General features: G+C 37.0%; 1 protein-coding gene across 1 annotated transcript in view; it reads left to right on the plus strand.

Moving 5' to 3' along the window:
• The window catches only part of dachs (unconventional myosin-IXb-like dachs), a 150,413-nt gene extending 134,293 nt beyond the window's left edge, over positions 1 to 16,120 (plus strand). Inside the window, exons 6-21 of the mRNA XM_071591702.1 lie at positions 103 to 265; positions 1,319 to 1,435; positions 2,072 to 2,159; positions 2,601 to 2,745; positions 3,546 to 3,701; positions 4,305 to 4,445; positions 4,726 to 4,899; positions 6,296 to 6,575; positions 7,483 to 7,717; positions 8,646 to 8,893; positions 9,655 to 9,892; positions 10,536 to 10,658; positions 10,819 to 11,103; positions 11,761 to 12,034; positions 13,874 to 13,973; positions 15,438 to 16,120. Of these exons, the coding sequence (XP_071447803.1) occupies positions 103 to 265; positions 1,319 to 1,435; positions 2,072 to 2,159; positions 2,601 to 2,745; positions 3,546 to 3,701; positions 4,305 to 4,445; positions 4,726 to 4,899; positions 6,296 to 6,575; positions 7,483 to 7,717; positions 8,646 to 8,893; positions 9,655 to 9,892; positions 10,536 to 10,658; positions 10,819 to 11,103; positions 11,761 to 12,034; positions 13,874 to 13,973; positions 15,438 to 15,646 (2,976 nt within the window). The 3' untranslated portion in view covers positions 15,647 to 16,120. The remainder of the gene's footprint in view (positions 1 to 102; positions 266 to 1,318; positions 1,436 to 2,071; positions 2,160 to 2,600; positions 2,746 to 3,545; positions 3,702 to 4,304; positions 4,446 to 4,725; positions 4,900 to 6,295; positions 6,576 to 7,482; positions 7,718 to 8,645; positions 8,894 to 9,654; positions 9,893 to 10,535; positions 10,659 to 10,818; positions 11,104 to 11,760; positions 12,035 to 13,873; positions 13,974 to 15,437) is intronic.
• The last annotated feature ends 9,680 nt before the right edge of the window (positions 16,121 to 25,800 follow it).

Raw genomic sequence — 25,800 nt, forward strand, 5'->3', positions numbered from 1 at the left:
TTCCATTACTCTGTCATTGATTTAGCATGTTCTTCATATTTTCCGCTGAAATTTTCTATGGTAAATATAATTCTATGGTTGAATTCTTCTTCTTTTTCCCAGGGCCACTTTATTGAAGTCCAAGTTACAGATGGATCTTTATATCGAACTAAAATCCACTGCTACTTCCTTGATCAAACCAGAGTAGTGAGGCCATTGGATAGTTCAGAAAAGAATTACCACATCTTCTATCAAATGCTGGCAGGGCTTACAGATCAGGAAAGAGGTATGTGGGTATAATATATGGCAGGGTTTAATTTCAATTAACATATTTTCAGCCCATTTAGAGAATGTACATTCTACTTTTCCCGAGATTCATAGCATCCAACATAGCTCTGTGGCATCAATACATGAGTAGTTACGTTAAACCCAAAATTAGGAATAATGGTATATAATTGATATTTCTCCTCTCCCAGATTTTATTTTCATGTCATCAAGTTTATTATATTAGTATATGTAACATAATGCTCACTCTACGTTGCCATTTGATTTCATATTTCAAAGTGAGTTCCTTCCAAAATCTAATGATTTTTTCCTGATAAAATGTCATTACTTTTTATAATTAGTCTCTGATAATGGAAAAATGAAAATTAATGATGAATTTTCAAATATATGGAAGAGTAAAATGTGGAATATATTGAATGTTTCTATAGTTATATGATTCAATTCATTACTGCAATTTACTTGCAGATTATTTGATTCTTTTTTTCAATTGTTTCGTGTAAGGTTGCTGGCAACAAAATTTAAAAATAGATACACAAATTAAATGAAAGGTTTATGCAAACATGCAAGTGAAAACATACGTGCATACTGTTTCCATTTTTATTGTTCATATGAGATTCATAAGTATTAAGCAGATCTTGATGGAGTTACAGCAGTCTCTGCATAGTGTAATTTCTTTTATTTTGTTATTACAATGCAATTTAACAACCAGCCAGCAAGGGCAAGGTACAGTTATAACTCCATCACGGAGGGAATTAATACTGATGAGTTCCAAATCTATTGAAAAAGAGTTTTAAAAAAAATAAATTAATCTAAGCATGGACTATTGACATTGGTTTATAGATACTTTCAATGAATAAAAAACAAATTTGAAACATATTAAATTATGAAAATCGATTTGAAACCATTTAAGAGTCATTAATTCATAATTTCATTATAAATAGTCCCATTTGTTATCGCTATTAAGATGTTTAATATAGCAAAGTTTTATTAATATGTGCATAAAGATCAAAATGGATGTTTTCAGAATATTAATGTCTCTTCTTTATTTTCTCAGAGAAACTTGGTCTACAAAACTATGGCATCCACAATTTGAGGTATTTGAATAGAGGGAATACCTCTCAGGACGAGGCTAAGGATGCATCCAGATTCCTTGCATGGAGAGCCTGTTTAGGTGGGCATGTTTGAAATTGTTCATCACAAAACCATCGAAGTCATTAATACAAATTATCCTCTTATCTCTATTTATACACTTTAATCTTTCCATTTGTATGCACACACGATGGCTAAATGTATATACATGTAATTATACATCAACCCTAAGAAGAAATGTCATTAAATAATGTTTGGTGGATGGTGGTGCAATAGTATAAGGTTCTTTTTTGGCAAAATTGAACATTTCAAAATTTATACATTTTAAGTCAAGTTAATAATTGGGATTTTTAATGATGGTAATAAAGAGTTAATAGTAAATTTGGGTGGCATTTTTTTTTAAATGAATTATATGCGTTGTGTAATTTATATACTGTTTCAATTGCAAAAAATTAGTTTCCACCAGTGAACACATTTTCTGCAAAGATGCATCAGTTAGAAAAATAATTTTTTTTCATTAACAAATAAAGCAAAGCTCAGTATCAGCAATGAATATGTTCATCCCATAAATTTCAGAAACTCCCAGTAGCAAACTGTATAACATTTGAGCTGTTGCTTGAGGTTTAATTGCTACATACTGGGCTTGAGGTTTCACTGTGTGATTACTATGGATACATTTGTATAAGTGCCTCATTTTTCAATTTGGAACTATTTATAGGAATCCTGGGAATCCCATTCCTTGAAGTAGTTAGAGTACTATCAGCTGTCTTGCTGCTTGGGAACATTCAGTTTGTGGAGGGCAGCCGGTCGAGGGCAATAGAAGTGATTGAAGTCTGCGGCAATGCATTGTCATCCACGAGTGCAAACGGCATGAGCACAGGATGGAAGAAGAGGAGGAGAAGGAAGCGGCGACGTGGGAAGCGGGCATCGAGGAGACATGCCACAACAAGCGATGGGGAGGAGGACGAGGAGGAGGAGGGTGACCCTGAGGAGGGTGAGGATGAGGTGGATGAAGAGGGGGAGGAGGAGGGGGATGGAGTGGATGGTGGGGAAGATGGAGGGGAGGGAGAGGAGGGTGTGAGGAGGAGGGGGCGGTCGGTGCCAAGGGTCAGGGGGGGCCGTGGAGGAGAGGAGGTGGAAGATGGGGAGGAGGGAGAGGAGGAGGAAGGTGTGGAGGGCGGTGGGGGGGAGGATGGGGATGTGGGGGTGGGCGGGAGGAGGGCCAGCAGGGGGGCTGGGGGCAGGAGGACTGGGGGTGCAGGATCTGGGGAGGAGCTCCTTGCCTCAGTGGCCTCCTTGCTGGGAGTTGCCCCGGATGCCCTGATGCAGGGGCTGACCATGAGGACTAGGAATGTTCGAGGGCAACTAGTCAGGACAAATTCTGATGCAGATGTCGTAAGTCACACAATTTATTTGACAGTAATATGTTGTTTTTATACAATTCGAGCTCATCAGAGATGAGTGGCATTGCTACCCAGAGATGATAATTGTCTCTTTTTGTCAAATATTGACTGTAAATTAATGCAAGGTACACTACAGCCAGTCACAGATTACGATCATATTCCTAAAAGAATAGGGTAGTAATTCCATATAAGGAACAGCATTTTTGTTTTCATTTGGTTTCCCAAAGATTGGTAAGATGCATTTTGATTAGCTCAAAACAAGGAAGTTACTCTTCAAGAAATAGTAGTTCAATTCAAAGGCCCACAATTGGAAACCTACATAAATTAATCCGTGCCTTACCTCAACAGCTATTTCTGTATTATTATCAATATTGGAAACTAATTTTAAACCAGAAAATCAAAATTATCCATTTATTTGAGCTTTCATTTTAGTTTTAAATTCCCTTTGCTAAATATCAAACTATTATCTGCAAAAGAATCTATTTTGGCACTATCCGTGAATCTGGCCAGCCAATAAGCCAAAGAATTATTGGAGGAAAAATATTTCCAAGGAGAGGTCTTTAAATCTCTTTGAGGAGCATAATTTGATTGAATCATTTAGTGGTTTTCCTGATTTAAATTATTTTCACATCAGCCATGAATGTATTGATATTGAGTGTAGGGAAGTTAACAGGATACTATGTTTTAGAATCTTGGGATATTTTTCAGTTTCTAAACAACTGTGAAAGACTTTGTAGCATAGTTAAGCTCTGTATTTTTCTATTTCTAATATTTTTATTTTTTTCTAAGTGTAATGCTACAAGAGATTCCCTTGCCAAGGCATTGTACTGCCGCACTGTTGCAACCATTGTTCGAAGAGCCAACAGTCTGAAAAGGCCTCTTGGATCTACATCTGGGACTCTAAGCTCTGATTCGAATGATTCAGTTCACAACCAAGCGGCAGAGGTATGTTGATATAATTAATGTTAGCTGAATACATCAAACAAGGTTTCCAAATATTTGACAAAAGAAATGAAATTCATGTGTGTCTTATTGAGCTCATTTTCTAAAATGATGGGCTTCGTGGTTGTGCTGTAAACTATGAAAATATCAACCCCTATAATTCTCTTGAAACTTTTTTTTAAATATGCTAGTCCATGCAAGAGTTATGAGTTGTCTTATATATCACTATGATTGTGGATGACTGGGTACAATCCACTTTCCAGTCTATGCTTAAATTGTAGCTTGGGTAAGGCATTATCGGAGTCTGAAACTGCCCACGTAACTAGAGTCTGTATTGCTAACTGGTTAGGCTGTAGCATTAGAGTCAATTTGTTCCGTTTTTGTACATTTAAGCTAGCTTTTCCTTAAGTATTAATGTGATAATTATAAAGTAACTGATAATATTAACTTTTAACGTCATGCTTAACTTTTAAGATTTTCATGCCGTAGTATGTTAAACCAGTAATAGGTGTGAGTGTGCACTAATTATTTATTTTAAATTTATTTACTCTTGTAATGAATGGTATTCAAGTGTTGATTTGACAAACTTGCATTGTAATTCTCTAGGTGAGCAGTCAACATGCATCAACAATAGGAACAGCTGGCTCTAAATCAAGCAAGTCAATGGTGGCACTTAACAATGCTGTCAGACATGCAACTCATGGCTTCATTGGAATCCTGGACATGTTTGGATTTGAAGATCCTAAGGTAGATAGTATTTCCAAGAATGCCTTTTCAGCCTACACTATTAATAGCTATTTTTCATCATTACATCAATTGTTCAAGATAAAAAATAAAATCTGCTCCAAATGCTTAAAAATAAAACAAATAGTTGGAATCCAAAATAGTTTCTTTCACAATGGCCTAATTATAGTGAGTTTTATAGAATAACTTTCCAATCCAGAAGTTGCCTGATTATTTCAATATAAAATGTAATAGCAACCCTTATGCCAAATTAATCAAATTTTTAATTTTCTTTCATGACCAGCCAAGTCAACTAGAGCACTTGTGCATTAACCTCTGTGCGGAGACAATGCAGCATTTTTACAATACTCATGTCTTCAAGTCCAGTATTGAATCATGTAGAGATGAAGGAATCCAATGCAGCGTACAAGCAGAATATGTTGATAATGTGCCTTGCATCGATCTGATTTCATCTTTGGTGAGTAAATATTTTTATTGATTTATTATTCATCATTGTCTATTTGCAATCCTATGATTTCAGCCCTGAAACACAACAGGATGTCCTTTCCTCTGCTTTTGCCATGCAGATCAACACAGTCCTGCCTAATGTCACCAAAGTAGAATAACTGTATGCCTGAATCATTCTTTATTTTTTAAAAGCAAGAAAACTTCCCAAATGTTCCTCATCATGCTTGATGGTTATCAAGCTACAAATCAGTTTTATGGGAGATGAATTAAGGGAGAGAGGAGAAACGGCAAAGGGTTGCCTGCAATCAAATGGCCTTCAACATAATTAAAAACAATTTACTTAGTACATACTGTTGGTTAAAATTATGCTATTTAAGAAGTCCCTCAAGGAAGTACCTAGATGGATAGTTGTGCAGGTATAAATTAAGATTTCGTTTTTAATGATATCTTAATTATCTCTCTCACTTAAACTAGCACAGCATTGCATACCATAGAGGCTTTAAGAATATGTCCTCCACAGAAATTTGATGACATCACTTGTTGTCAATACTTTGCTAATACAGTTAAGGGGTCAATAGGTTATATTGCCAAGAAGGGAGGAGAAGGGAGGACACAAGCTGAGCAGAGGCAGGGGGGATGTTCCCTGCAGGGGACAAACAAGGAGGAGGCCCAGCTCATGTAGCCAATTGGCACAATTTATTTAGGCCCTTCCTCTAGGAATGCCTGGGCGATTTGTTGGTGGCCTACATACTAAGGCAGGCAATCTGTTCCTGAATATTTGGCAACCAAAATATGGACCAGACTTCTCCACAAATATGCACATGAAATCATTATGATAATGTATGTGTATGTGTAACTCATGCCTGTGTATAAAACCATTCACAGATATTATATTAATTTGTCTACCCCTTCCTTCCTGAAATTGTCTTTTGAGGATCACCCTATGACATTTTCTTAATCCACGAGTACCAGAATAAAAGGGCAAGGGATACCTAAGCTATTTTTTTAGCTTGGATAAACTTAGGTTATTTTGAGGCTTGTGTAGTCAATATAGTAATTTAAACTAATCAAGAATATGTGCTGGAAGATAATGTTGTCCCTGAGAAATGAGTTGAGGAAAAGGAAAGTCTATGTTTAATGAGGAAGCCTCATTGTCTTTTACTCCCACCCTACCCAGACTGCCCGCTGACATTCAAGGCATAATCAAAGCATGCTTATTGCTAGCAAATTATCAACTACATGCTGTCATCATCCATAGAAATCAGTCAAGGTTGTTCATCCATGGCATATGCACATCTTGCCCTGTAATTTTGGTGCTTGACTTCAAATTTTCAATTTGTATGCAACTATTGCTTAATAGTTCCAATGCATAATTTTAAGCTTAAATGCCCTTGCATTTCCCTCAGCGCACTGGTCTGCTGAGTATGTTGGATGTGGAATGCTCCGTTCGTGGGACACCAGAATCATATGTCCAAAAGGTTCGAGTTCAACACCGTCATAACCCACGTCTTGTGGCTGAAGTCAGCATGAATAATAATGCCAGAGGTCCTCAGCACCATGTGAATGGATATCAGTATGGCCAACAGAGCCAACAGCAGCGGCATGCGTTGAACCCATCCTCAGCCACATGCTTTGCCATCAGGCATTTCGCTGGCACAGTAGTATATGATTCTGCCAACTTCCTTGGTAAGTTGTCATTTTTTCTTTGTAATTTACCAGTTAATATTATTTCTGTCATTGAATACTGTTAGTGAGGCCCAATTCAATTCATATTGTGACCACGATGCACCTCAATATTTGCCATTCATGTTTTCAAATATGAATTATTATTCATAATTCTCTGTTTCTCTCAAGGTGCCAACTACCCTTATCCAGGCATGTTTTCATTTGCTGTGATTATTAAATACTCTAGGAAGATTTATTTTAAAAGAAACTTTGAAAATGTTAGGATATTTGTTCTTGTGAATTTTTTTAAATCTTTTGGGTATGACCATTGAAAATAAATTGCAATGTGAGAAGAATACAAATTTTTTTTCTGAGTCCTACCATTAAGAAAGATTAGGGAAGAGCAATATAAACTGCTATCAAAGTAAACGGTATATCTTAAGGATTAAAAGATAATGTAAGATGGGTTACTGTATCATAAGGAAAGTCAATTCCTCATTTTTTTCAAACTTCCGAGAAAATATATTTCTTCATAGAAAATATTGAAGGTATTCCAGCAGGTGGCAATACATAAGATATTAAATTCTTAGTTTAATGCTTATCTTACCCATTGAATAATATAAATATTGAAAACTGTTATTACAACAAATCCTAGAAAGAAATTACATGCATTGTTTTCCTGGTTTCCAGCCTGGATTGATAAAGTGCACCTGGTGTGACTCAAAAATGAATCACATCTCATAAAAGTTCTAGAGCTGATCTAAATATTTATTAATGTAATAAATTTTCCCTTTCTGTGATTTTTTGGTAATGGAAAAGTATCCAAAATGTAATCTAAATGGAAGTGTATTTCTCGAATGAGTAATATTTTTCCTCCAAGGGATTTCATTGGTTAAAAAAACTACAATTACAAATAATTTTTTTCCAGAAACAAATCGTGATGTAGTGCCTGATGATCTAGTAAGTGTATTTCACCGGCATCACTGCAATTTTGGGTTTGCAACTCACTTATTTGGGAGTGAGCTGAAGGCATTATCTACTTCAACCACCCACATAATATCACCAGGGATGACTCCTCCTGTCCCATCCAGCCATCAGCAGGGTGGAGCCATAATGCCCCGGGGAGTGGCATTCAGAATTTCACCTACCTCACACACTGATTTGTAAGTAGGCATGATGCTTGAAGTAATGTTACACCTAATAAATAAAGTGCAATTTTATAATTTTCAATTCCTTCTTTGAGTTTTATGTTTGTAATAAAATCATAATTGTATCACTCTCCATCCCACCTATCACCATTAATAGGTACTAACTTAAGAATGTAAATTTATGTAACCCCTTTAGATTCTAATTACTTATTTGTGACAATATAAGTGCAAAGCAAATATTACTTTTTTAATTTGAAACAGTAATATAAATAAGAAAAGTTATTCTGAACTTGATAGCTAAGATATTTACTGAATTTCACCATTTTTATCATGTATTTGCAGGGTAATTGCAAAATATTCTATTTTCATATAAGCTTTAGAAATGCACTGATCTACCCCAGTTTAGGAGAAGAATGTGAGTTTGATGGCAATCTGTCCCTCATATATCTCGGATGGTCTAACAATATATTTCGTGTGCTTGATTACAAAAAAAGAGTATTTAATTTAAAATTTTCAAAAAATGAGTTATTACTGTCAGTAGGTATAAAAGCAGTGCTCGTTATATGGCTCCTGTGGTGAAATGCTAAATTTTGTTTGGGTAAAATTCACTGCACACTCACATACAAGTATTTCTCCACATTTTCATATTCACTGAAAATGTCAACCAAATCCATCTTCTGTTTCATGAAAATTTATTTTATAAAATGTTGTATTTAGTACCTTTTGGAATTTGAATCAAGCAAGAATTCATGCCGGCCATCTGCAAAGTCCCTTCACTTGAAGAATTTCTAGATATGATCATTGCCCTGGGATTCATCTCATTCTTTGAATTCTCAAACGGTACCTATTACATATTTGCAAACCAGTATGTTATCTAATGGTGCAGAGGTATTGAAAATATTGTATTGTTATAAAATTTGATCTCCAATGATGGATTTTTCAGACAAAATGGGGATGAGCCTGTGTCAACGCTGACCCAGGACTTCCACACAAGACTGGATAACCTACTGAGGACACTTGTCCATGCACGTCCACATTTTGTGAGGTGCATCAGGGCAGATGAGGACGGTACATCAAGCAATCCAAATGGCACCCAGGGAGGCAATCCAACCGAGGAGTTCGCTCGCCAGGCTGTAAGGAGGCAAATCAGATCACTTCAGATACTAGAGACTGTCAACCTAATGGCTGGAGGTAATGACATATTTTCATCTCACAAGTTAAAGTTGAAGTCACCAAATTTCAACCAGATTAGTCCAGCATTGTTTGTTGACATTACAGCTGTTTAAATTTCAATCCATGAACTGTATAAAATCAGTTAGTTTTTACCCTCTTAATTTTGAGTTACATATATATTAATAAGCTACATTTCAAAAATCCTTGCTGGCTGACTAATGTGTATCTTTAATTATGTAGGGGGCTTCATATGATCTCTAATACTATTATCTCCTCAGGTAAAAAGCTACAGTGAATAAATCTCACATGATCTTATCTTGGTCCATAAATAGATATATGCTACATGATATGATGCATGTAATTATATATTTTACATGCATGACAGGTATACCCACTGAAATTTCAAAATATTTCTGGCCCTTCAGAAAATTCTACATAAAAGAGAACAGAGAATGACTCTTAAGAGGCAGTTAAATGATCTTTATTGCACGTATTTTGGGATCTCAACATTTGAATTGCAAGTTATTTATTTTGAGCAAAAAGACAAGCTCATGGTACACAGATAAACTGTCAATATTGAAAATAATGTAAATAGAGTATAATATTATTGAATGAGGTATATAAATTCCTTAATCAAAAAAGTCATCTTCATTAATGTTACTCAGCTCTTGCTCTTTTTACGAAAGTAAAGTCTTGCAAGCACATTTTGTCAGCATTAAAGAGCATATTCACCTTTTAAAACAAAATAAAATTTCAAATGCTACCTTTTGTTTTTGCAGGATTTCCACATAGGATGCGCTTCAAGGCTTTCAATAATCGATACCGCTCCCTTGCACCCTCTCATTGTTTGCGAAATACGGGTCAGAGGCCCTGTGCACCTCCCAGTGGGGGTGATGGAGGCAATGGAGGTCAGCAGGAGGGAGCAGAGATGTGTATGCTCATCCTTCAGTGCTTCCAACAAGCCCTTCTGATTGCAGGGAGCAGTGCTGGCCAGCAAGCCCAGCAGCATATAGCCCGGTAAGTGGAGATGAATGAAATATTTATATTATTTCTCATTACTCTGAATATCGGAAATAAGAAATATTTTAACTATTCCATAACATGCCTTTTCACTCCACCTCATCAGTACAATGAAATTTACAGTGTCATGTTACAAATAAAACAAGTCATTATTTGATTTATGATAAATTTTATTTCTATTTCAAGCCAGTCACCTCTTGACTTAATTCCGTTTAATGTTAATATTTACCAAGTAATTATTGATACATTGCTAAATTTAAGTTGAAAACTACTTTTTTAAGGCATACAGAGAATTAAGTGCAGTGGATTATCCATAATTTTTACGTTAAAGGTATTTTTATATGTTAACTTTTCATGAATCAACCCTTGAAATCACTTCTACCTAACATGATGTATACTATTATGAAATATATTTGAATGAAAGCTGCCACATTTTGCTGAAGAGAATACAGAGGTTAGGAAATGGAGCATATTTTTAGTTTTATGTTGGTTCCCTGTGACAGAATAATGTTTTGAACATTTTGACATATATTCTCATGAATTGACTGAATTAGCCCTATAAGTACTCAATTATTTGCATTGTGCATATATTTGATCAACTGTTGTCACTATTCTAATACTTAATAACTTCATCTTACAGCAATCAATCACAGCAATTGGGTAAAGGCTTATCACTGGGAATGATTGCAGCCGGCAGTGGTCTGATCCCAATGTCCAACGTTAGCACAGCTTGGGCATCAGGGAAAAGGCATATCTTCCTGAGGTATGTTAAGCAATGGCATTGCATTTTCATTGTTTAAAATTGCAACATATTACAATGTGGGCATGCATGTTTGGGTGAATTGTAACATGCACTCACAAGTACATAAGTTTCCCTGAAATTTTGCTGAATGAAACGTATAAATATGGCACACCATTTCCAGTGAGGGTGCTCGCCAGCAGCTGGAAGCAATGCGTTGGGAACGTCTCCGCCGGGCGGCAGTGACCATTCAGAGCACGTGGCGAGGCTGGCACTTCAGGAGGAGGCGATGGCCAACACTGCGTATTAGTCTCGGAGATGTCAGACAGCGAGTGACTCCTCAAACTGGGGGATCATCGCAGCCTCCCAGTCAGCCACCTCCACCTCCTCCACCCCCTCCTCAGCTCGCACAAATCGGTGGAGGCCTGACTTGTCCATCTACAGGGAAGGCTTCAGCGGCAACTGCAAGGTGACCATTATTCAAACATTTTTTCATAAGTCGAACAAGGAGCATGTTACAGCCATCTTTGCTCTCCTAAAGGTAGAGATCATAGGTAAAGGTTTCACATGTGAATGATACTCGTTCCTCTGGTACTTTTGGCATTCCATCAATTTTATATATTGCTTGAAAACTTTTACAAACTGCAGTCAAAATGTCATACACATGACCTTGGTTTGATGGATGAGCATCATCATCAGGTGAGACATGAAAAGATCAATTCTCTCATATACAGATATATACTCAGCTAGGAAGAGAGAGGGCCAAAGAAAGGAGGAAAAATAAGGGGAGAGGGTGGTAGTATGCTGTGACTGCATCAAAGGAGGGGGAAAAGGCAGGACATAAATATTAAGTAACCAGGGCCACTTCAAGGTCACAGGATTTAATATGTGACCCAGTTTCATTTCACATATGACCATCATATTGGTAATCACTAAAAATGTAATCAAAATGCAATTAATTTATCTGAAATGATCAAAGGAAAATGCATTTGTTAAATATGACATCGGAGTTGGTTGCATCCTAATTAGTACCAAGGTTCATGGAGGAGGCTTTTATGATATTGAAAAATTTGGTAAGTCTGGAGGTCATGGGCAGATGATTGTACGTTATCCTTGCTGACTCCAGGGCCAATGCGGTGAATGCTGGTGCAGGGAAGCTGGCAGGGACTGGGGCATCTGGGACAGCGGGCGTGGGGGCAAGCCAGGGTGGATCTCTCTCACGGCCCCGCCCCCAGCCCATATCTGGAACACCTCCTCCCCTTGATGAGAGTGGAGCGGGTGGTAATGGTGCTGGAGCACCAGGAGGCAATGGTGCTGGAGGTGGTGCCCTTGCCACAGGCGTGGAAAAATGTGACCACAAGATGATCCAACAGACGTGCTCTCTATTTGGGTTGGACCTGGTGAGTTGTTATTGCATGGTGCATTTGTTTACAATAGTACACACATTACAAATAGTTAAGGTGAATGAAGTTTTGCAAATAGGAAGACGAGAGGAATGTGTGATACCTTAAGAGTGATTAGAAATTGATAGATAATCGTTGAAGATTTGTAATGGACAGTGATAGGCAGGGAAGTACTCACTCATCCTGTTATTATCCGCATTTACTCCCTGTCTGTAGAGGAATTAATAAGAGAGACCTGGGAATGTCTTGTATCAGGAATGAAAATCAGAAGAGAGCTGATTATATTAGACCTTTTGATGGTCATGTTTCAGTTAGCAAGTCAGCCAAGGGGTGGCTGATCTTAGACTGCTGAATTGCAGGATCACTGTGATGTGTAAAGGAGGGTAAGGAAATTAAATAACATAAATACATTATCAAGAACTTAAGAGGCTAAGCTGAGCATTATGGTAAGAAGGCATAACTTTTTTAAGTTGAACTCTTCATTTCTTTGTATGGTGTTTTAGATGATAATGGCTTTGCTGTTAATGAGAGGATTAGAAAAGTAATTTTATTGGCATTGAAAGCATTTTATATAGTATATAGAAAGAAATGAAAAAGGAATCAGATCTTTTGATTAGGGCTCAAGATATAATTACTCAATATTTTCATAAGGTATAAGTATGCAAGTGCATTGGAAAGCTGTAACTATTTAATTTACACAAAAATAACATTAAAAACTTCTAGAATTAGACCTGGAAGAACATCCTAAAGGAAAGCTGTAAAGCTTACAATCTGTAGTCAACCTCTTTTCCCAGAAGACAATTTTCTGGAAATTTTAAGAAGCTACTCCAGGTCTAAGTCTAGAAGGTTTACTTTAATTTTTGTGTGCATTTAATAGATACCACTTTCCAATACATTTGTATAGTTTGAGAATTCTCCAAATTTACTTTGTTTAAATTATGGAATTCATTATTATTTATGCACTAGCGGCTGATTTTATTTATCAATAAAACTTTTTGAGCACTCAGGTCGGCAAAAAACAACAGGGGCTTGAGGCCTAAGTAGAATAAACACACCCTCGAATAGTGAGCGCAATGCAAAAATATTGATCATTAAAATTGAATGCATGCATGTATAAACACTGACTCTGCGGGCATATTTCAAATAAACTCTATTAAATCATTGTTTCTATTTATTTCCTACTAATTTTTAAATGGATAAAATGAATGTTTTCTGTTAACTACAAAAACATACATGAGTCTAGCCTATATGGTTTTAAACTGCAAATGTTCAAATCTGAAATCAAAGCAACAACCTGATTTTTTATAAATAATGGAATTTATTATTTCATATCATTCCCAAGCTTGAGCAAAATGGAACCCTTATCAGAAAGTTATGACAGTGATGAAAGTAAGACCTAGGCTTGTGTCTAGTTGGCTTTTGACCTCATTGAATGCATGCATGTATAAACACTGACTCTGCGGGCATATTTCAAATAAACTCTATTAAATCATTGTTTCTATTTATTTCCTACTAATTTTTAAATGGATAAAATGAATGTTTTCTGTTAACTACAAAAACATACATGAGTCTAGCCTATATGGTTTTAAACTGCAAATGTTCAAATCTGAAATCAAAGCAACAACCTGATTTTTTATAAATAATGGAATTTATTATTTCATATCATTCCCAAGCTTGAGCAAAATGGAACCCTTATCAGAAAGTTATGACAGTGATGAAAGTAAGACCTAGGCTTGTGTCTAGTTGGCTTTTGACCTCCCTTGGTAATTAATGATAAACCATAACACATTTAATTCTATGGGGCTATATCTCTTTCAATCTTTGTTTTTTTCGCAGGAGCGTCCACCACCAGTTCCTCCAAGCCGTTCGTACACTGTGGCAGGCAACACAAAATTAGGGTATCCACAGACAAGAGTCATGAAGATGTCATTCAGTGGTGAGTTTGTGAACATAGGCAGATGATTATGGTGGCATTTTTAATTGTACCACCAATCCTTTTTGATTTGGATTACATTTTAACTTGGTCAGAAAACTTCTCAAGCTCAAACACCCTCTTCTAATGTTCTGAAGAGTAACTTTTTGAAAATTATTGTGCTCCTAAAATGTTAAGTCATAATTTTATTTTTCCATGAGTTCTCTTGGCAGAAATTGCAACCAAGATAAAATTAGAAGTAGAAACTTTCATATTTGCATGGATTTTTTCTGGGCATGGCCAACAAAGTCCCTACTAATGCAAACTTTCAAATAATCCTGTTTGCCTTAAGCTCGGCCTATGTTCTTTATCTGCATCATTCGTCACATGAGATGTACTGGATATTAGTTTTGTTTATGATTGGAATTTATAATTTGAAATTCCTCGCTTAACTACATGAATCTTGGGTTGCATTTCATTAGTGAAATGTAAAATATAATTGCATATTTAAGATTCACTTTTTGACGGGCAATCTGAGTGGCATCTACCCCATCTGTGTGTTCTAAAGAGTTCTTCAGCATTTACTGTTGTGACCTCTGTGTTTTCAGTGAAAAAAGCATTATCAGACAATTACTAATCTCAAAAAGCATTAAGCCATTATGAACATATGTCACCTATTTCTTCTAAAATATGGGCCCTCAAAAACCAATGTTGATGGAAGCAAGAGAGTGGGTAGGGTGATATTTTCTGCCAAGAATCTTTGCTTTGAGTTAATGCATGCATGAATAAATTTCACAATTAGTTTGATTAACCTTCATTTTGAAAAAGAAAAAATTGTTTCTGAATGTTTCATTTAGAGAGTATGAATTTTATTTTATTTGGAAATGAATGGAAGAGAAAAAAATACTTGATTAACCATTGGATTATGGCATTTTGCCCACCAACATATCCCAGGTATTAGGAGGCACAATGGCAAGTGGAAGGTATGAAGAACTGAAAAATAAATTAATGTAATGTTAGCAACAGGAAGTTGGCATGATCTGTTGTATTGTGTAATATTTAAGGACTGTCCAAAACTTTCTTTTAATGGTTAGATTATCTGTGATTGAGTGATGGTCTAGTCAGTATAAATTTACTTCACTTCTTTAAGTTAATACCTTGCTTATATTTATTAAATGCAATTTAATTTTCAAAATTCATGCTTCGCTCAAAAGAGAGAATTGAAAATTGGCAGTTACTTTATTAAAATCCACTGTGATCCTAGGGAAAAGGATGGAAGTATTTCTTTCAGTGCTGTAATAATATGCTAAGGAGATGTACTCAGAAAGTGCAAGATATTTGGTTCATGAGCATATTATACATTCATAAATATACCCTAGCTTCCATTTTTTGCTTTATTAAATTACCTAATCAGTATATCTGATTTACTTGACCTTGATGCACCTTGACTTATATAACTCATTGTTGATGTCTTTGTATTTTGATCAGACGAAGGTGCTGTGGGAAGTAACAATGCTGATGGTGCAAGTAGCACCCTTCACAAAGGGGAATCTGTAGTTGTGATTGGAGCATCTCCTCGTAGAGGTCACCTTTTGGTGGAGCATAACACATGCACCCTTCATGTACCATACCAGTACTTAGAGCTGAAAGCAGCAGTGGGTGGTGGTCAAGCACAAGCAGCAGGGGTAAACATATGAATTAAACTGCAACAAAAGCAGCTAAGTGCCATTGATGACATTACTGGAGTAATTGTTACATTCCCCATATGATTTTTTTGTGGACACAATTTCCCATTGTTTCTCTGATGACCATTCAGCATGTAAATTTCTGTATATATTTAGTCATCTTTTAAGAGTGACTCTCTGCAATTACTCATTGAAACTGGAAATATGAAAATGTTTATCATTAAAATCCTGTTAAAGGCGAAAATAAATAATTGCCTAAAACCAGTTTTTTTCTTTATAAAAGATTATAACCATACAAGCAGGCTAAACTGTCAATCAGTGCAGATTAATGTGTGGTTAGTATTTTGGGTGATTCCCATATAGCCATAGGAACAGAAAAAAGCTATTTTTGTAAATGAGAATGTGAGTTAATTGATTATGTGAAGATGTCTTTATCACATGATATTTTTATCCAGAAATGAAATCATTCATTTGTGATCAATTGCTCCCCAGTGAATTGTACATAAATACATAAAACCTATTATGAAATGGCTATGCTGTTGCTTGTCCAAATTATAATTGGTGCAGATTATAGTTGTATCAAATATTGTATGCTTTTTCAAGTATGCATCTTGTATATAATAATAGAGTCACTGAATCTTTTAGGAAGTCATTGTGATGTCTATGAAGTCTGAAGAGATAAGAAAATATTTGAAAGAATTAATGCATCCTAAAATGTAGCATAGTGTCTTTTGTTCTGTCATTTGAATAGAAAAACAGATCGTATTTCATACTGCTTGCCATATGCAGAAGGTGTTGGTCACTGAAAGTAACTAATTGATCAAATTGTCACTCTTTTGTGTACTCAGTGTTTGTGCTGATAGTATGTGTAGGTACCTCCAAAATGCTAGCAGTAATAAATTGATCCTTCATTTGATTTGGTATGGCATCTCAGACATGAAAGGCAGTATTTTTACATTAAATTTCAAATATTTGTAAAAAATCTAGATTTGTATTTCTCTCAATATGTTGCTGTATTATAAAATAATTTCAAATTGAATATCTTGTTGGTCAAATCCCAATGGTCACCATGAGATCCATATAAGCCACTTTTTTGGATTATCTCAGGTTGTCCATGGGCCAAAGCGCCAACAGCAACACAACACCATTGATCAATGTTGTACAAAAACCCTCAACTTTTGGGTTTTCAAGTGGAAGTATTACCCACCAGGCTATCCTTAGCCATTTACAGCACAAAAAATATTTAGGTACTGTTTCTTTTTCCTAGTGGAATTGTACCTCATCTCAATGTAAAATATCACCTACGCTTTTCATAACAGGAATATTTCTTGATATTTTTTTTATGTTATTTTTCAAATATTTTACTCTACATATTCGAAGCTGGAATACAGAGATCACTTTTATGCTGTATAGAATCCCATGTTACTGCTGTTCAATGATGGCCTTGAATGACCAAAGTTCGCAAAGACGAATTTGGTTTTTGAAATATTCTCAGGCAAAATATTATAACTTGCCAGATGCAATGACTGATTATGGACACAATAAGTTCCTTGTTTTTAGTATAATAAGCCTCTCTCATAGTGACACCATAAAATCACTGGTATATCTAAATAGCATATACACATATGTAATTTTACCATCTTCCTATGCCGCAAACTTGTAAAGTTTTTAAATAGGTATGTACTGTGTATGACTAGTTGATATTTTTAGAATAAACTTTACCATACATGAAGAAGTAAAACTATATTTAAAATATGCATAAACATGAAAGTGATAACTATGTAGCATTTAAAGCTGACATTCACCATGGCACATATTGCTGAAAAGTGCATACAAAATAATATATGTATGCTGTGTTTAAAGGTGACAGAACAGATAAGGGATGCAGAAGGAATGCTACAATCTGATAGTTGATTCCGGGTAGTTTAGTAAACAATCTGGGCACTTAAACCACTGGTTCAAACTGATTTTCAAGGATGATATTATCCATGAATTTTGTGTTCTCATGATAGAATTCCATTGTTTTGTGTTGTTCCAATTCTTGACAATATTCCATGCTTCAAATAAAAACATGTTATCTCAGCTTATCTGTTCAGTGATTTTTATGGTTTAAATAGCTGGCTTCACATATAAAATGTAGCAGCAAATAAGATAAGTAACCGCTTCATAATAGGTATTTAAAATTCTGTGTTACCCATGTTTGGAAAGCATGCACAAGTATTATGGGCAAGAAGATTATGCAAAGATTTTTGTCACAGCAACATGTTCTGGACCAGTTATACATATTTTGTAACATATTGAAATGAATGTCAAGCAGAGACTTTATGCTAATCCTGTGTGGTGGTCTTAAAGGCTATTGGATTTTTACTAATTGAAGTTGTACAGCTTATGAATGCTAAAATAAATTGACTGACTATATCTTAGTCAGGTCAAAGTGAATATGTATTACTGAAATAATTTTAGAGGAAGATAATGAGACTTTTAGATGGGGTATGAGAATGTTTTACCTAATAAATCATAAAACTTGAGTCATTTAAAAAGGTTTTTACTTAAGGCATATAATAAATATGGTGCTTTGTTATTGAATGATGTTGAGCATTGTAATACTACATTGTTTGTGAAATGCATGTGTGAGTGTGTTCTTCCTTGAAAGGAAAGAAGTGTGTCTCAAGAAGAAAATTTATATTTTCATGTAAACTTGCAATATTACAGTTTTGTTAACTTTGATAATGCACATAATGTGCATTCAGAGGAGAGATATGCCTATGAACTAGCAGTATACTTTATTCTCAGGGTTATTTTCAGCCATAAGTAGTAGAATGGAATGATAGTCATTGAAGGCATTTGTACAAGCCTTGAAATGACTGACAATTATTCATCAAGTTGAATTATGTCATTTTGCACTGTATTTTGTATTCCTAATAAGTGTACAGAGTATTTCATTTATGAGTTACTCAATTTTTTTATACAATTAAATTTTACTTTTGCCATTTTGTGTTTTCATGATTTTTGTGAATCCTCCTTCCATCAATTCTTATGGGCAGGGAATTGTAATAAGTAAATTATTACCATTCTCTCTTCATTTTGGAGAGTATATTTAAGTGTTTTTACTTTGAAATAATAGCATTTTAAGTTTTTAGGTATGAATGCAATAGGGAACATAAGAAATATTTGCTCTCGCCAAATGGAGTAGCTATCTGATAATTCGTTGGATGATAAATGGCACTTTGAAAAACTTGTATATGTTTACTGTTCAGAGTAACTCCAAATAATGGTTCTTATGTGTACTCCAAATAATGGTTCTTATGAAATGTAACAATTATCTGTTTCAATTCCTATTGTTTTAAATGCACATTTATTATTTTTTCACAAAATACTTGAAATGAAGTAATGGTTGTCACAAAAACAGTTTTTGGTCCCCAAAAAAATCTGGATAATTTACTTCAAATTACAAATTTTTGGTTTGAATTCCATGTCCAATGATTTCTGAACAGTAAGTTCCCTTAAACCTATTTCACAATGTCCCATAGACACAATTGTGAAGATATGTTCATTAATAAATAAAAATTTTAAAGGAATGCATAAATAAATAACAAATTTATAAAATGTTCTATATTGTTTGAATCGCATAATGGATGAATTGGGTGAATTCATTGGTTTAATACATTACCTTTTCATGCTATGAATACCCATTTGTCAAAATGATATGCATTCCTGTCTGAGAAAGGACGAATGTTAGCATGGAATTCATTTGGTACAAAATTTACAAATATAGCCAACATCCAAAATAGCCAAACCATCTTGTCTGATCTGATTGCATTGCAAACATAAATGAGTCCACGATGTTGCATAAAATGAGCACTTGTGAATGTTGCCATTCCAACCATTTCTGTTCCACTAGGGGAAAAAGTATTTGTTATTCGATACTAAAATTTGATACTTGGGGTCGCAGTACTCCAGGGTTAGAGCGTTTGACTACTGACCAGGAGACCAGGTTTCAGTTCGATTCTCAGGCATGCCTAACAGAGCACCCTGAGCTTCATCAGAGCCGTGGGATTTCTTTGGTACCAGATATTCCTAGGAAAAAACCATGAGTGGCACAGGGTAATAGGATCTGGCTGTAGGGGGCTACCCTAATGTGCGAATTTTGCACGCCATTGGGTGAACTCCTACCCTCACCTATCAAACTGACTTCTGGGTTTATTACTGTTTTTGGTTTATTTCATTATTCTTCGCCAGCAGAACAGATACTTAAGTGGTTAAGCCCACCGGATAGCCCAAATATTTTTAATATCGTTTATATCGCGGTACGTCTGAGGAAATGTATGTTTCCTGACTAGAGGTAATTACTGGTCGTCGTAGCTCCAATTAACAATTTATGACGTCGCTGCTAATTTATAACCTCCGCAAACATGGAATAATGAGAGCATTCCTTGCCTTCATCCAGTTGCAATGCGAAATCCTTGATCTGTCTTCCCGGTGCGGTGGGCGTCGTGCGCATGAAATTATGATTTCTTCGAACCAAGTTGTTGCTCACGACCGGCTTTCAGGTGACCTTGCTCAGACGCTCCCGCTAAGTACGCCGCTTCTGCCCGCTTGCCTCAACTTCGCACCTTTCTCCTGCCCACACGTGCCCTTCCTCCCATCTTCCTCTTTCTCTGAATCCCCATTCAAATGTGTTGGTATTTCTCCGCCTAGCGTCCCTCATTGCAGTTCCCCCTCCCCCATTTCATTGCTCGTCCGGCAATCCATTTCATCCTTCGCAGCAGTGGTGGTGACTGGTGGTTATTACGGGAGGCGTCAGACAGTTGAGGTCAGTTGCAGGTGGGCGAGTTGGAGGTAAATAGGATATTATTAAGGGGTGGAAGAAAACCGGGTCGAACCTTTAGCCTTGTCTCCTAGCCTCCTAATCACGGAAGGTGGGGAGGGGACCTCACCATAGCATACCCAAAAGGTAATGGTAGTTTGTTTGATTCTTTTACCACGCATCTTGAACAGCTTCTTTTAACACTCATAATTTAATTCTTTTATAAATAAAGTATTTTCTGTTCTTTACTGTAAGTAATACCTTTGAGTTGAAATCATATCTGTGAATTTCTCATATCTATAGAATATTATAACATTTTAGCCACTTTCAAAAGAACCACATTTTCAATGTTTTCGTTTTAATATCCAGGGATCATTAATTGTAATTTTTTTCGTTTTCCGAGAATTTCGGGAATCTCGCCTTCTTGGGTCACTTCAAGCCACCTCTAGTTTGCGAAAGGTTTCTCAGGTGTGCATTTCATTCAGCCTGCCCACCCACTTACCAGGCTACCCGAGTTAGGACTCCAAGTAGTGGCATTCTTCTTTTAAGGTAAGCACGTACTTGCCCTCATTGCCCCCCTCTCATTAATGGCACTAATAGCCACTCACTAACAGTCAAAATTCCACACCTACGATAGTAAGAAGGCTAAAACGGCGCTGTATTGTCTTGAGCTGGCTTATTTGATTCATCTATTGGAATGGCTTTGTCTCCCATTAAAATTATTTTTATACCCTCACTACGAAGCCTCCATTAAATTTAATGTTGACGAAAGGAATGCCGCCAGTGGTCTTTCAAGTAGAACACTCACTTTTTGGAGGCATTAGCAAAGATATACCTCGGGATGGGACGTGCAAACACGGAAGCCATTGAACATCGATCAGGAGGATGGGGAAAAATATCGATCGTAAGTATGTTAAATGAATTTTGATGACAAAATATTAGCAAATGGTGATCTAATTTAACAGCAATTGGCAATTCAAAATCTGATGATCGTTTTAATTCTTGATCAGTAGAAATTATTTTAATATTCATTATTTCTTTATTCAATTCGTCATTTTCTCCAACTCTTAGACAACATGGTTTAAGGAAAAAGAGAATTCGGAATGCTGTGGCGAGATAATCATTTGGGAGGAGCAATCACGGACGATAGATACGCGACTAGGGTAAGTATGTTATTGACCCCTTTCCGAAAACATTCAATCAAAAATCTATATCCAAACCGTGATTTCAATGCAAACGAATGGGTAAATCAAGAAAAGTATTGAAAGGAAAAAGGTGCCCGATTAATTTTTCGATCATCAGGGGAGAGGAGAAAGGGGAGGGAATATCGCAGTATCACCGACTTCAAACTCGGAAGCATTCAGCTCAAACATCGGCCTTTGGGTTTACGATCTCAAGTCGAAGGAGGACTACTTTTAATGTAGTACGGTATCATATGAGATGCTATATTATTGAGTTATGTCATTATTAGTCGTTTGCTACTACCACTAGATTTCTCTAAACCCCTCAGCCATTTTCGCGAAGTCCTACTAAAATCGCCCAGTTATCTTAAATGACGTCACAACTGATCTCAGCACTTGTCCACTACTAATCTAACTGCGAAGCTGTCAGTGCTCCTCTGAAGAGACCTGCTGGGCAGGCGTAACATCAGACGTCAGCTTTTTGAGCGCTCCGTTTCCTAATATTCTGTTAGTTTCGTACTCTTTTTTTGTGATTGATGGACACTGCCGAGGGATAAATCTGCACCCCTAAGCCATGAGTGCATGCATGTCTGGCCCTCAAAAAGGCCACTCTTTATCCAGCACATGAGTGGGAGGATATGCATGTTTTCAGCAAGTTTATTTCTTTATTTTGTACGCTTGGTGACTCGATGCCGTGGGAGTGATTCGCCGTCAACCGTGAGTGTGTGTGTGCATGAATTGGCCTCGCGACGGTCACAAGCACTATTCGAGTGAGAGGGTATTCGTTTCTTAATTAGAAATAATTTTCTATATTATGTGCGTCTTATGGGTCATTGCCGTGGGAGTGATTCCCCTTAAGTCTTGAATGGGCGTGTTTTAGACCCAAATCATGGTCACATTCTAGCCCATAACCGAGTGGGAAAGAACTTGTCATTGTGCAATTTTTTGCCCGTCATCTGTATCCCTTCAACCCCTCTTCCAGGCCACTAAAGGCTGAAAAAACTGCCATTCACGCCGAATGGCGTAGTTACGTTCAATTAATTAGTCAATGTTGTTGGCACAGAGGGTTAACGGATATTCATACTCTGTTTGCTCTGAATTGAGAGTAAGTAGCATGAGTATCTTCCCTGGTTTTTTTCTAGAACTTCGATATTTACTTTTCTGAGGACGTTTATTAAATTAATTTAATTCGATTTTTATCAAGCTCCCCATTCCACAGCTCCCTCTTTGAAAATCATCTCGCAGAAACCGCACGTTCCTATCCCTCCTTCACCTCTAGGTCTCCCAATCCCTCACTATCCCAATTTCTTACCCTCTGTTTAGTGTTTAAAGGAGAAATACACATTTTTTTGATTATTTAAATTGTTAAATTAGATTTTTATTCGCTGAAGCAATTATTATATTAATCAACCTTATATACTGTACTATTACTTTATATTTCATGTATTTTTCCACGACTTTAGGTTTAATTGCGGTGCAACATTTACATTTTGTCCAGGTATATAATTTGGGTTAGGGAGGGAGGTAGGGAGAGGACGTTGGGGTGGAGGGACGAGAGGGCACGCGGAGGAATATGTGACGCATCGGTGGTTCACAGTGTACCAAATAAAGCCTAATGCTACCGAGTGTTTGAGGGACCGAGGTTACTCAATATGTCAGGAGGTAGGAAAAGTTGGGCACCGCTTGTTTGATGAGCGGTTGGGAGAATGTTTTGAAGGGGGAAGGGGGGCAGACTAGTGTTACCGGGCACTGGGCAGGAGCTCATTGAGGGGGGAGGGGGAAAGGAAAGAGGTGATGGGGAAGAAAATCGTCTACAGTGCGAGAGCAAAATTCAGGCAATTTCTAATTTACTTAATAATATTTATATGGTGCGAAACCAAACTTATTGATAAAGTCTTATTGATGAAGTGGTTGGGAATTATTTGAAAATAGTTATAATTCAAATTCTGCGATGTATGTTAATAAGCACGCTATATGCAAAAGTTTCACAAAATAAATTATCATTTGAACATTAGATCTAGGGGTCTCAGTAGTCCAGGTGTAGAGCGTTGGTTTACTGATCCGAGTTTGATTCCCGGGCACGCCACTCTGAGCACCCTCAGCTCCACCCAAGCTGTGTGATTTTTCGGGTACCAGATCTTTCTGGGAAACCATAGCCGTCTCAGGGAAAGGAACTTGCCCCCCTACCCTGAATTTCACACGGTGTCGGGGTTTAGTACTGGGTGAACTCTTCCATCACCTACCAAACCGACCTTTAGGTTGATTACTGTATTAATGTTTTTTTATTTACATTAGATATAATCGAAAGTAATGAAGTGGCAAATTCGAAAAGTAGGGGTCATATTTTGTGATAATAAGGGTCAATGCTTGGTCATAATAAATTATATTCGTTAGAAAACCATTTGGCAACGGCGGTCTTGAGTTCCTCATCTTAAAGGCATTGTCCATTGTTTCAAGTGCAAAGTGCAAGAAGAGGAAATAGTCGCTAGGTGCAAGGTCGGGCTTGAAGGGTGGGTTATCAAACAGTTCGAATCATCGTCTTGGTTCGGGCGGCAGTGTGAGGACTATCGAGGGCGGCAGTTTCCCGCGCCGTCGATTTTGGATCGCACGTCTCAGGTGGGCGTTTCGCAGTACAGGTCAGCTGTTATTGTTGTCCCACGTTCCATGAAATCAACCAAAAGAATGCCATTTTCGTTCCAAAAAACGGTATCCATTATTTCCAGACTTGAGTAAGAAGATTGCTTGAATTATTTCGGTTTTGGTGAATTTGAATGGCGCCAGTACATTGACTGTTGTTTTTTATGCATGGATATAGGGTATTATTCACGTCTCATTGCCCGAAACAATGTGAAAAAAGACAGAAATATCCATCTTGTCGTTTTCGGTTAAAAATGCTCGTTCACATTCCGGTACCCTTGGATACAATTTATGATATCCGAGCACGTACATACGTGCTCGGATGCTCATTATGAGTTATTTTGGGGAGTGATATCCATTTTATTTACTTTTCAGAAGAAATATAGACGTCAATGTACCTGGAAAGAAATGCTTTGTATGAACAAAGCCTTGATAACAACACTTTTTGATCGGTGGGTATCCAGTGAAATGAAGTCCCTTGGCCCCATTTTCAATCCCTCTCAAGTGCCCTGCTTATTGAGTGAAAGACCAGGATGAGTGTGAAATTTGACAAGATCCCTCCACAACGGGAAATACACGTACCGGCTCGAAACCTTATTGAATCAAATCCAAGTATTACGTAATTCCAGGTAATTGGGGGGGGGGCAATTGAATAGCGGCAGAGGAACTGCAGAAAGGAAAGTGGTCGACGTAGGATTGTTCCTGGAATGGCGCTATGGAAGGTGTGGACGACACTGATTTAAAAGGACTGGAATGTATTATCTTTCGGGGTTATTGGTAAATGGGAGTTATTCGACAACAAGGTTAAGTGTGAATTTGAAGTGGGCTAATATCCCTAATCATAGTCTCCATCCGAAGGAGTATGAATGTCGTTGTCATCCCACATAAGGGAAATCTTTCGAGGGAGAGACACTGAAGGCATTGTTCGGAGAATGAATTCGACCTCTTTGATATAGTTGGTGACCATACCAGAAGCAATTATCATTGCTCCCGCTGGTACCGCTCTAGAAGTTCTCAGAACGCATGCGGCCTTCCAAATGCTCAAAAATATTTGAAATATCTAAAACGGTAGATGGAGGGTGGATATAAAGGCATTTTGGAGTCTGTGCAAGGTCAGATGGAAGGATAATGGGGCTTAATGGACCGTTAGTTTTAGAGTAGTATACAGCGGCAATAGTATTGAACGAAAAGTCATGAAGAAGCGTAGTTCGCAGGCGAGTGACAGAATATTATTGGCAGAAGTGTAAATTGAACCGAGGGCTCGGGATGCTGTGGTGGCTAACGTACAGGCTTCCCACCGAGAGGGTCCGGGTTCAAATCCTGGAGGCAACAAATATTTTTCAGCGGTATCCCAATCCCTCCTTGAGGTGCTTTTAGTGGAGAGCACTTTGAGTGAGGTCAGTCGGATGGGACGTTTAACTGCTGACCTCTTGGTACCTTTCGATTAGAGTAAGCTAATGCCGACACCGGATTTCTCCCCACCCTTCCTCCTTTCCCATCCATCGCAAATGACCTCCCCTAAATCTACTACTACCTATAGT

The sequence above is a fragment of the Hetaerina americana genome, unplaced genomic scaffold, assembly GCF_022747635.1.
Source record: "Hetaerina americana unplaced genomic scaffold, ioHetAmer1.1.p SCAF_1, whole genome shotgun sequence".
NCBI classification, from domain to species: domain Eukaryota; kingdom Metazoa; phylum Arthropoda; class Insecta; order Odonata; family Calopterygidae; genus Hetaerina; species Hetaerina americana.